This window comes from Mustela nivalis, assembly GCF_964662115.1.
Source record: "Mustela nivalis genome assembly, chromosome: 5".
In the NCBI taxonomy this organism is placed as follows: domain Eukaryota; kingdom Metazoa; phylum Chordata; class Mammalia; order Carnivora; family Mustelidae; genus Mustela; species Mustela nivalis.
The window spans coordinates 80,279,318-80,292,237 of record NC_139024.1 but is presented as its reverse complement, the minus strand read 5'-3'; the positions used below and the strand labels follow the sequence as shown (position 1 = coordinate 80,292,237).

The 12,920-nt window shown below is 35.6% G+C and overlaps 1 protein-coding gene and 1 pseudogene across 8 annotated transcripts in view; one reads left to right on the top strand and one right to left on the bottom strand.

Annotated features, from left to right (window-relative positions):
- The window catches only part of MCM9 (minichromosome maintenance 9 homologous recombination repair factor), a 95,183-nt gene that overhangs the window by 32,723 nt on the left and 49,540 nt on the right, over nucleotides 1-12,920 (bottom strand). For all 7 annotated transcript variants that reach the window (XR_014311863.1, XR_014311864.1, XR_014311865.1 and 4 more), the window contains one exon: nucleotides 5,379-5,553. Coding sequence is in view for 4 of the 7 variants with exons in the window: in XM_082730943.1 (XP_082587069.1) it covers nucleotides 5,379-5,553 (175 nt within the window). In the remaining 3 variants the exon portion in view is untranslated. The remainder of the gene's footprint in view (nucleotides 1-5,378; nucleotides 5,554-12,920) is intronic.
- LOC309864590 (metallothionein-1 pseudogene) lies at nucleotides 11,474-11,781 on the top strand (annotated as a pseudogene). Its single transcript has one exon. The product of its transcript is annotated as a metallothionein-1 pseudogene (transcript).

The window sequence follows — 12,920 nt, the reverse complement described above, 5'->3', positions numbered from 1 at the left end:
CATCGGGCTCCTTGCTCAGCGGGAGCCTGCTTCTCCCTCTGCCTCTGCCTACCACTCTGTCTGCCTGTGCTCACTCTCGCTCCTCTCTCTCTCTGACAAATAAATAAATAAAATCTTTAAAAAAAAAAATTAAATAGTAAAAATGTCTTTATGAATCCAGAAGTAGTTATGTAGGGTGTGGAACAAATCAGAATGCCACCGACACCCAACACCTGGATGAATAAGAACTACTGTAGGGATAATAACTAGAAGAGAACAAAGATCCTATAATTCCTGGAATGTGGTAAATTATAGTAATCCTTAAATGAAATAGATATGCCAAAAAGCTTCAAAAAATAAAAGTTCTTGCATATATGTAATGAAGCTGAGAGGCTAAAATATCAAGTCTGATCCATGCCACAGGTCAAAGAGGTATTAAAGTTTGGATAGTGGGGCGCCTGGGTGGCTCAGTGGGTTAAGCCACTGCCTTCGGCTCAGGTCATGGTCTCAGGGTCCTAGGATCGAGCCCTGCATCGGGCTCTCTGCTCAGCAGGGAGCCTGCTTCCTCCTGTCTCTCTGCCTGCCTCTCTGCCTGCTTGTCATCTCTCTCTGTCAAGTAAATAAATAAAATCTTAAAAAAAAAAAAATAAATAAAGTTTGGATAGTAGCCAAGACAAAAGAGAAACATTTGAAGAATTTTATCTTGAAAAGATAACCATACAAATGTTTACCATAATAATAACCATAATACCAATATCTACTGTGGTACAATGGTAAAAAAGTAAGCCCTTAAGAAAAGTTCGTAATATCATATCATTCAAAGTGCTTCTCATGCAAATGTCCTTTGGTACATATTACATATTTGACAAATGGTTTAAAGGAGAAATAATTTGAAACTGACTGTAAATATGAGTAGCACATGTTTTCTAGTTGTAAACTGTCTCCTTTCCCAATGAACAAAAAATTCCAATCTGAAAATTATTCATTAAAATTATTTCCTTTAGAAGATGTCACTACAAGTTAAAAAAAGGGTTTTACTGATGATAAATATATTATCTCTTCCTAGACTATTTTTCCTTTCCATTCCCTTCATCTATCCTTCTGTGGTAGCTTACTATCCAAGTCCACCACCAGCAGTCAAACTTAGGCCATGAACTTGTACCCATCCATACACTGTTACCAATCCGGGAAGAGATAAGTAAAAAAAAGTAAGTGTTTGGAAATTTCAATAGCAATTTCACAGAATGATTTCAAGTCTGTTGAATCTAAAAATAAAATATATGGAGGAAATAATTAAAAACATGGGTTTACATTAAATTAAGGATTATTGTGGTATAATTTATGTAGAGTAAAATCCAACTTTTTTAGGTGCCCCTCTACATTCAATCTCTTATCCTAATGCCCAATCCTTGGCAACCACTGATATGATTTCTCTTCTTACAATTTTGCCTTTTCTAGAATTTCATATAAATGGAATCATAAACTAAGTAGTTATTGTGCCTGGCATCTTTCACTTCACATAGCACTTTTAAGATTCAATCATGTTGTTGCATGTATCAATAGTTCTATCTTTCTAGTAATATTCTACTATATGAATTTATCAAAATATTTATCCATCCACCAGCTGATGGATTTCTGGGTTATTTTCCATCGTGGGTGATGATGAATGCTATAAGCATTAATGCGTAAGTCATTTTTTTGTAAATAAACATTCAAGTGTTCTAGCACCATTTTTTAAAAAAATGATTATCCTTTTATTTTTTAATTATCTTGGCATTGTTCTTAAAAATCAACTAACTTTATATCTATGATTCTATTTCTGGACCCATATTCTCTTCCACTGATGTATGTCTATCTTTATACCAATGCTATGCTATCTTGATTATTATAGCTTTATAGTAAATCCTGAAATAAATTAAATTTTACTGATCTGTTCTTTTTCAAAATTGTTTTGGCTATTCTAGTTCCTGTGCTTTTCCATATAAAATTTAAAATTGCCGATTTCTGCAAATTTGCTGGGATTTTAACTGAAATTGTATAGATTCTATAGATCCTTTTGAGGAAAACAGGTATCTTAACAACATTGTCTTCTGATGAATGAAAGAGTATGTATCACCACTTACGTAGGTCTTCTTTAATTTCTTACACCAATGTTCTGTAGTTTTTTTTTTTTTTTTAAGATTTTATTTATTTATTTGACAGACAGAAATGACAAGTAGGCAGAGAGGCAGGCAGAGAGAGAGAGAGGAGAAAGCAGGCTCCTGCTGCAGGGAGCCTGATGTGGGGCTCGATCCCAGGACCCTGAGATCATGACCTGAGCCGAAGGCAGAGGCTTTAACCCACTGAGCCACCCAGGCGCCCCTGTTTTGTAGTTTTTATTGGAAAAATCTAGAATGTGTTTTGCTAGATTTATCCCTAAACATTTCATATTTGTGGATACTATTATAAGTAGTATGTTTTACTTCAGTTTCTAATTATTCATTGGTAGCATTTAGAAATATAATAAATTTTTATATACCCATCTTGCATCCTGTGACTTTTAAAATTCATTTATTAGTTCTAATACCTATTTCATTGATTCTTTTGAGATCTTCTATGGAGACAATCATGTCATATAGACAGTTTCAGCTTCTTCCTTTCCAAACTGAATGTCTTTTATTTCTTTTTTTTGCATTATTAAAATGACTAGAATTTCTAGTACAATACTGGCCAGAAGTGGTAAGACTAGACATCCTTGACATGCTCCCAATCTTAAGTGGAAAACATTTCACTTCATCAGAAATTGTGAAATGTTTCTTTTCAGTTTTCCATAGATGACATTTAAACAGACAGGTGGACTTTTCTTATTTGCTGAGAATGTTTATCATTATTGGGTATTTAATTTTGTTTGATATGCTTTTTACATCTACTGAGATGTTTTCTTTTTTCTTCCACTGATATTATGAATTTACATTGATTGATTTTCAAATATTACATCAACTTTGCATTTCTGGATGATCCCCCCTTGGTTGTAACATATGATCTTTTTAATATACTGCTGGATTTAATTTACTTAAGTATTATTAAGAATTCTCATGTCATGGGACACCTGGCTGTCTCAGTTGATACATCATGTACTCTAGATCTCAGGGCTGTGAGTTCAAGTCTCACACTGGGTGTGGAGCCTACTTAAAAAAAAGAAAAAAGAATTTTCATGTCTTATGTTCAGTGAATATCATTCTGTAGTTTCACTTTCTTGTAATGTCTTGGTCAGGTTTTGGTGTTTCCATGGAATATTTTTTTGCCATCTTTTAACTTACCTATGCATTTGAATTTAAAGTCAGTTTCTTGAAGGCAGCATTTAGTTGAGTCTTGCTTTTCTATCCAATCTGACAATCGCTGCCTTTTAATTGTTTACATGATTATTAATATAATTATTGATATGGCTGAATTTCTATCTACCATCTAGCTAACTGCATTTTATTTGTCCCATCTATTCTTTGTTCACTTTTTCTTCTCTTCTTGTATTCTTTTGTATTATTTTTTTATGATTCCATTTTACCTCTACCACTGCCTTGTTATTTACTCCTCTTTTATCTTTTAGTGGTTGTTCTAGAGTTTACATCTTTAACTTCTTACAGTTTACCTTCAAATAATATTATAACACTTCGTGTATAGTGTAAGGCCATTAGTGTCTGTAAGGCCATGAGAGTTGTTCTGGGTATTGGCCTTGTTGTTATGTGTATCCTCAATGTATCACAGACTTTGAATTCTTTTTTTTTTTTTAAAGATTTTATTTATTTATTTGACAGACAGAGATCACAAGTAGGCAGAGAGGCAGGCAGAGAGAGAGAGGAGGAAGCAGGCTCCCCGCTGAGCAGAGAGCCCAATGTGGGGCTCGATCCCAGGACCCTGGGATCATGACCTGAGCCGAAGGCAGAGGCTTAACCCACTGAGCCACCCAGGTGCCCCCAGACTTTGAATTCTTTCACTGTTGAGCTGTTGTTACTTTGTGCATCTAGATGGGGGTTGTAGCGCAGTGCTGGAAGACCATTCTCAGTGTTTCTACTCTACCTTCAGCTTTCAACAGTCACCGCACACCTCACCACAACCATACCCCTGTGCCTTCCCTACTGAAAGACTGCTTGTTACTAGGTATTAGGCTTATTTGGGGGCCAAGTTGGTTTTTGGTCTCCTGTTCTGAGGCAGTGTCTGTGAGCCTGCTTTTGGATGGGATGGGCTACAAAACTGTAAACCTTTCTGTCCCTTCCACCTGGTGGCAGCAAAACCCTGCCATCTATCTGTGGTGGTCCTGGGGCGAGTTGTTCTGTTCTTGTCCCCATGGTACATACCTCTGTTTTGCCTTGGTTTAGGAAGCTGAACCTGAAGAGTGTTTCCAGCCCTTCCCTCACAAGAAAAAGGGTTTTACTTCTACCCTTCTCCCGGAAGAACCATTTTGCCTAGCTCCTGTGGGAGGGAAGGATGATGCTCTAAGCTCTTCCCAAAGTAGAAAGGTTTTGGGTATTTTTGCTTCTATTCTTCTGCCAAGATGCCATGGGTTGCAGACCTGTGGAGAATGGCTTGCAACTGAGAACTCCCCTTGGATTTGGAGCTCTCAGTTATTCAAAACTAACATGCTAGCCCATGCTTAGACATCAAGGAATTTTAAAAATTTTAGTTTTTTCTTATTTGCTTCTACAGTAGCCACCTCTTCCTCTCATCTCTGTCAAAGGTAAACAGTTTGTGTGCCTCATCCCTCCTCAGATGGGCTGTCACACTTTAGAATTAAGTTCCCTTGATTTCCTTCTAAATCAGCTCTCTGATATGTTCAAGGGAAGTTATGATTTTTGCAGGCTATTTAGATTTTTCTTGTTAGGATGGGAGTGACATGCTCTTACAGCTTTCCACACCATGGAAATGGAAGAACAACTTAGATTTATGTTTTGTATATCTTTGCTTTTTAATTTCATTTTCTAAAATAATCTTATGACATATTTACAGATAGCAAAAAAGGTTCATACTAATTCACACCTAGCAGAGGATAAGGTACGAGGTATGGGTAATCAAGTATTTTCACTTTAAATAAAAAATTCCTAACATAGTAATATGCCCACTGTAGATATACATTATTGAATGAGAGAATAAGTTGGATCCTACATTGAAAGCTCTTCATAAGTCCCCTCCATAAATTAAGTCAACGTACATTTATACTTTAGTTTTGCCGTTCTTCATCCCAGCAACTCATTTTTACTTCCTCATACACCTCCATGGGGATGCTAACTTGTGTCTTGATGAACATACTGATAATCCCTGATAAGACCAAACATACCTTGCAGTTCAATAAGGTTCATATTTTTCCATGATCATATTATTAACTAACCTCATTATTTCCATAGATTTTAAAGAAAAGAAACTCTTACCCAGCCTTAGCAACACTTATGGTTTGTTGCTCCATTGCCTCGTGGATACTGGTTCTGTCATGCTCTTTGAGGCTGTTAAACTCATCGATACAGCAAAGGCCCGCATCTGCCAGAACTAACGCACCAGCCTCCAAATTCCATTCTCCTGAGTCTTTCACAGCAGTTACTGTCAGACCTAAGGAAACAAGCAAGCTATGTCAGCTTTTACTTCCCAAAGCATTTCTTATACCTATGAGGGAAAAGTACCTACATTTTAAATGGAAAAGAGTCAATGCTTTTATTTCTAATCTGTCAAGAGTGAATGGCATCAGACAGACCTAGTGGTTCCCAAGGGGAGAAGGAATGGGAGGATGGACAAAATAAGTGAAAGGAATTAAGAGGTACAAACTTATAAATGAGTCATAGGGATGTAAATAAAGTACAGCATAGAGAATATAGTCAATAATATTGTAATAACTTTGTATGGTGACAGATGGTAACGACTGAGCACAGTAAGCATTTCATAATGTATCTAATTGTCGAATCACTATGTTGTATACCTGAAATGAATATAATATTGTATGTCAACTATACTTCATTAAGAAAAAATGGATGGCATTAGGAAAACTGTTTCTGGTATCCAGGAACTGGAAGGCCTCAGAAGATCCTATGTTCTAAAAATATAAGATGTGTTATTAAGTATTTTATAGCAACCAGAAGTCTCCAAATTTTCTCTTTCCTTGCTAGGTACCCTTACTGAACAGAAGGGGCAAATAGATCTCCAGAGATCTTCTGACAAGAGGTTCTATATAATAGGCTGTTTATAGAGAAGGTCCAAAAGACAGAAAACAGGAGATATTAGAGTCCAATGATGAAAACGAGAAGTTTGCTCCTAGTCACATCAAAGAAAGATGACTCCTTTAATATGTCTTTTTTGGTATTGATTCATCCTTTATACCAGAGTGGTCAAAAGCAAGAACTCTGGGGGCGCCTGGCTGGTTCCATCAGTTAAGCATCTGACTCTTGGTTTCAGCCCAGGTCATGACCTTGGGTTTATGAGATTGAGCCCTGTGGTGGGCTCAGTGCAGTGTCTGGTTGAGATTCTTTCTCTCTCCCTTTCCCTCTGGTCCTCTCCCAACTTGTGCATGTGCACTCTCTAAAATAAATGAACAAACAAATGAAGTCTTAAAAAAATAAAATAAAAAGGCAAAGGCTTTGGAGTCACACAGACTTGGATCTTAAATTCTGGATCTGTCATTCTGGTTGTGAATACTGTAGGCAAGTTTCCTAATATGTTTTATAAAACATATAACAATGGAATGTATCTTACAGAGTCTTGGATGTTCAAACAGAATATAATAAAACTCTTTAAAAGGTATATGACAAGGGCGCCTGGGTGGCTCAGTGGTTAAGCCGCTGCCTTCGGCTCAGGTCATGATCTCAGGGTCCTGGGATCGAGTCCTGCATCGGGCTCTCTGCTTAGCAGGGAGCCTGCTTCCGTCTCTCTCTCTCTGCCTGCCTCTCTGTCTACTGTGATCTCTCTCTGTCAAATAAATAAATAAAATCTTTAAAAAAAAAAAAAAGGTATATGACAGATACTGAGTACTTATAATTGTTGATAAAAATTGATAAGCTAGACTGACCAAGAAAAAAAGAGGAGAAACAAGTTACAAATATCAGGAATGAAAGGGGGATATCACTATAAACTCTATAGAAATTTAACTAATAGTAAGTAAATACAATGAACAACTCTATGCCCTAAGTTTGATAACTTAGATGAAATGGTCAAACTCTTTGAAATATATAAACTGTGAAAGTTTATCTAAAAAGGAATAGATAGCTTGCATACTCCTGTATCTACTTTGAAAATTGACTATGTAGTTAAAAATCCCACAACAACAAAAAAAATAACTACAGACTGAGATGACTTCATGATGAGTTCTACAAAACATTTATGAAAGAGATAATACCAATTCTAAACAAATTTTTCAAAAATATGGAAAAACAAGGAACACTTCCCAACTCATTTACTATAGCCAGCATTATTAAGATACCAAAGCTAAAGATATATTAAAAGAAAACTAAAGACCAGTATCTCTCATAAACACAGATACAAAAATCCTCAAAAAATACAAGTAAATCAAACAATCCATAAAATAATAGATTATAACCAAATAGGGTTTATCTAGGGACTGCAAGGCTAATTCAACATTCAAAAATTAACCAGTATAATTCACCATATCAATATCAAATAAGGAGGAAAAAAGCAAATAACCAAGCCATTATATTCAGGAGTAAAACCTGACAAAAATCAATAATTATTCATGATAAAAAAAAGTCTCTCAGAAAGCCAGGAATAGAGTGAACTTCTTCAGTTTTATAAAGGGTATTTACAAAAATCATGACATATTTAATCATAAAGGACTGAATGCTTACCCCCACCCTCATCCCCAAGATCAGAACAAGGCAAGAAGATTAGCTCTCATTACTCTTATTCAAAATCTTGGTGGAGGTTCTAGCCAGTAAAATAAAGGAAAAGAAATTAACAAACATCCGATCAAAAAGGAAAAAATGAACTATATATTTTCAGACAATATGATTATGTATAAAATTCCAAGTCATGTACAAAAGAGCTACTAGAACTAAGTGAGTATAGCAAGGATATAGGATGCAAGTCAATATACAAAAACCAGTCATATCTCTATATATTAGAAAAGTATTAAAAACTGCAATTAAAACATAATACAAGTTGGGGCATCTGGGAGGCTCAGTCAGTTAAGTGTCTTTCTTTGGCTCAGGTCATGATCCCAGTGTTCCCAGTCAAGCCCCACTGTTGGGCTCCCTGTTCATTAGTGAGTTTCTTCCCCCTCTGCCCCTCTCCCTGCTCATGCTCTCTCTCTCTCTCAAATAAATAAAATATTTTTTAAAATAAATAAATAAAAATAATATAATTTATAATAGCACCTGAAAATATGAAATACCTGGGTATAAGTCTTTAAAAATGTGCAAGACCTGAGCTGTGAATTTGAGCCCCACCTGGGTGCAGATTACTAAAAAAAAATAATAATAATAATTACAAAAAATAATGTGCAAGATCTGTATGTAAGAACTACAAAACACTGATGAGGGAAATCAAAGATAACTAATTAAGTAAAGAGATATTCCATGTTCATGAATTGAAAAACTCAGTATTTATTTATTTAAAAGATTTTATTTATTTATTTGTCAGAGAGAGTGAGCACAAGCCGGGAGTGGCAGGAAGTGGCTCCTTACTGAGCAAGGAGCCTGATGCAGAACTCAATCCCAGGACCCTGGGATCACGACCTGAGCTGAAGGCAAACGCTGAACCGACTGAGCCACACAGACATCCCTGAAAAATGCAGTATTTTAAAGACGCTTCCCCAAATTGTTTTATAATTATCCCTACATTGGTCGATAGATTCAATGCAATTCCAAACTCAAAATTTTCTTAAAAGATTTATTTATTTATTTATTTATTTATTTGAGAGAAAAGAGAGAGCAAGCAGTGGCGGTGCCAAGGGAGAGAAAGTCCTAAGCAGACTGTGCACTGGGCACAGAACACGATGAGGACTCAATCTCACTACCCTGAGATCACGACCTGAGTGAAAACCAAGAGTCAGACACTTAACCAACTGTACCACCCAGATACACCACCCCTCCAACAAAATCCTAATGTGGTTTTTCTTTTTATAGAAATTGACAGAGTCATCCCAAAATTTATATGGAAAAGTAAAGGAAATAGAAGAATCAAACCAAAAAAAACAAAGTAGGAGGTCATGATTTAATTTCCACATTTACTATAAAGCTACAGTAATTAATTCAGCATCATATTAGAAAAAGAAAAGACAGAGAGAAAAGACAGTCCAACAATAGGCCCACACATTTTGATAAAAATGCAAAAGCAATTCAAGGAAGAAAAGATAATCTGCTCTATAAATGGTGCTGGAATAACTGGATAGCCTTATGCAAAAAGGAAAATAAAATCTATCTTGATCCCTATGTCAAATCTGATACATAAATTAACTCAATGAATGAAAGGATCTAAATGAAAAACATAAAACTTATAGATGAAAGCTCATAGAAGAAAATACAAGAGAAAATCTATGTGAGTTCTTCTGTTTTTCAGTCCAGCATTTAAGGAGCTCAGAAGTTGCCACAAGTTGCCACTTGTTTAACTGTAAGTAAAAACCTGAACAAACTGAAATATCAGTAATTATTTTAAGATGTAGAGAAATGAGGTCACAGGGTAAACTACTGTCCCCCAAATTAGGAAGACAGACAGAGAATCACAACTTACCAGGGCTGTTACCTCTATGGGAACCAGTAAAGAAAACCTGAACTGTAATTAATGAATTGCTAGAGGCTCAGTGTGGACAACTCTGAGAATTAAAATCTCCATTCATGGGGGACTCTAGACTTTTATGAGTTTTAGCTCCAAAAGTCATCCCAGGTTGTCACATTAAATACAGGCAATTTTTCTCTGGTAGTATAAACAAAGAGATGGAAAGTCAAAGAGAAAAATTAAAAAAAAAATTCTTGAGATCAGAAACACTGGAAAAGAAAGGAAGAATGCCTTTGGTGGGCTCATTAGTGGACTGGACAAGTCTGAGTAAAGAATCTCTGAATGTAAAGATAGTATAAGTTTCAATGGAAACTTCCAAAACTGAAAAGCAAACAGGAGAAAAGGTAAAAAATAACACAACAGAATCCAATAACTGTGGGACAACTCTAAAAGGTATAGCATGTCATGGGAAGCCAGAATGAGAAGAAAGGGAAAAAGGAACAGCAATAATATTTGAAGCAATAATGACTAATTAGTCATTAATTGATTAACTAATGTCAGACACCAAACAAACCATGGATCCAGAAAACTCAAGATAATACTAAGCAGGAAAACTGTTTAAAAAAACCCCACAAAACTACATGGAGGCACATATTTAAATGTCAGAAAATTAAATGTAGGGCACTTGGGTGGCTCAGTGGGTTAAGCCTCTGCCTTCAGCTCGGGTCATGATCTCAGGGTCCTGGGATTGAGTCCTGCATCAGGCTCTCTGCTCAGCAGAGAGCATGTTTCCCCCTCTCTCTCTGCCTGCCTCCCTGCCTACTTGTGATTTCTCTCTCTGTGTATCAAATAAATAAATAAAATCTTAAAAAAAAAAAAAAAAGGAAGAAAGAAAACCAAACGTAAAGAAAATTTTTGGAAAGAAATTAATGGAAAAATACAACTTACCTGCAGAGGAGCAAAGATGAGAATTATATCAAATTTCCCTCAGAAACCATGTAAGTAACAAAGATAGAGTTAAATATTCAAAGTATCAAGAGAAAAAGCCTGCCAGCCTAGAATTCTGTACCTTTTGTGAAATTATCTTCAAAAGTGAAAAAGAAAAAAAAAATTTTTTTTTAGGCAATTTGTTGCCTGGAGACTTGCTTTGCAAGAAATACTAAGGGAAGTTCTTTAGAGAGAAGGAAAATGATATAGGTCAGAAGCTCAGATCTACACAAAGAGACCTGGTTGGCTCAGTGGGAAAAGCATACAACTCTTGGTCTTGGGGATGTGAGTTTTAACACCATATGGGGTGTAGATATTACTTATATAAATAAATAAACTTTAAAAAAACACTTCATATCTACATAAAGTAAGGAGGAATGAAGAAGGACTACATAACATAAAAACTTCTGTTTTTCTTATTCTTAATTCACCTAATAGTAGTTTGTTAAAAATAATAGTAATAATGTATTCAAATATGTATGCTTATATGTGTTTATGTTCAAGTGAACTGAATGGGAGCAATAATAAAAAGGATGAGAGGGAAGAATTAGAAATATCTTGCTAGTTACAAGGTACTGTGCTACCCATGAAGTATTTTTAGTGTTATTTGAAAGTGGAGTTGGATTAATTGTAAATGTATATTGCAAACTCTAGAGCAACCAATTATGAAAGTTAAAAAGAAGCATAATTGATATACTAAGAGAGGAAAAAACTAGAATCAGATAAAATGCTCAATTAAAACCATAACAGGGATCGTGCTTTCAACCCGCAGCGTTGTGTTTTTTGAGTTGTTTATCTTGAATTTCCGTCCTCAGGGTGGTCTGAAATGGACCCCAACTGCTCTTGCTCCACCGGCGGTTCCTGCACATGCACCGGCTCTTGCAAATGCAAGGAGTGCAAATGCGTTTCTTGCAGGAAGAGCTGCTGCTCCTGCTGCCCTGCGGGCTGTGCCAAGTATGCCCAGGGCTGCATCTGCAAGGAGGCGTCGGACAAGTGCAGCTGCTGTGCCTAATCCCAGGGAGCCCGTCCCGATGTAAACAGAACCACATGTACAAACCTGTAGTTTTTTGTGTGTTCATACTACCTGAACCAGTTGCTACATTCCCATTTTTGTGATCTCTTTGAATGAGAGTAAATTCATCTAGATTGTTCTAACAAAAAACAAACAAACAAACAAACAAAAAAACCATAATAGGCAGAAAAGTGGAAGATAAAAACAGGAATAAAGAACAAGCACAATAAATAAAAAATGCTAACAAATATGGCAAGTATTAATCCAGCAAGATCAATAATCACTTTGAACATTTATAGTCTAAATACACCAATTAAAAGATTATCAGAGTTGATAAAAAATGACCCAACTATACATTCTCTATAAGAAACCCACTTTATTTTCACTTTTTTGAAACCCACTTTAAATATAAAGACATGCAGATTAAAAGTAAAGACAGAGAAAGATATACCATGTTGATACTAACCCAAAAAATATGAGAGTAACTCTATTAATTTCAGACAGAACAGATGCCAGGGCAAGAAAAATTATCAGGGAGACAGAGGAATATTACATAATGATAAAAGGGGGTCAGCACTCCAGGATGACATAACAATCCTTAATATTTATGGGCCTCAGAATATTTGAGGTAAAAACTAGTGAAAGTCAAATGAGAAGCTGATGAATTTGTATTATAGTTGGAGACCTCACCACCCCTGTATGGGAAATGGACATATCCAGCAAGCAGAAAATCAGTAAGGCCATAACTGAACTTAAAAGGACCATCAATCAACTGAACAGAACAAGCATCTATAAATGACTTCATCCAACAATAGCAAAATGTATTTTTTTCTCCCATGATCCCATGGAATCTTCACCAAGATAGACCATATGCAGGACGATAAGACACAGCTTAGCAAATTTAAAAAAAAATCATAAATCTCTCAGATCACAATATAATTAAACTAGAAAGCAATAACTGAAAGAGAACTAGAAAATCCCAAATTATGTGAAGATTAAAGAACACACTTCTAAATAACACATGGGACAAGGAAGAAATCTCAAGAGAAATTTAAAAATGTTTTGAACTAAATAAAAATGAAAATCTAACATCAAAATGTGTCGGATGCAGTAAAAACAGTGCTTATAAGTGCATGTATTAGAAGGGAAGAAAGATCTAAAATCAGTAATACAAGCTTCCACTTTAGGATACTAGCAAATGAAGAGCAAATTAAATCCAAAGCAAGCAGAAGAAAGGAAATAATAAAAATTATAGCAGAAA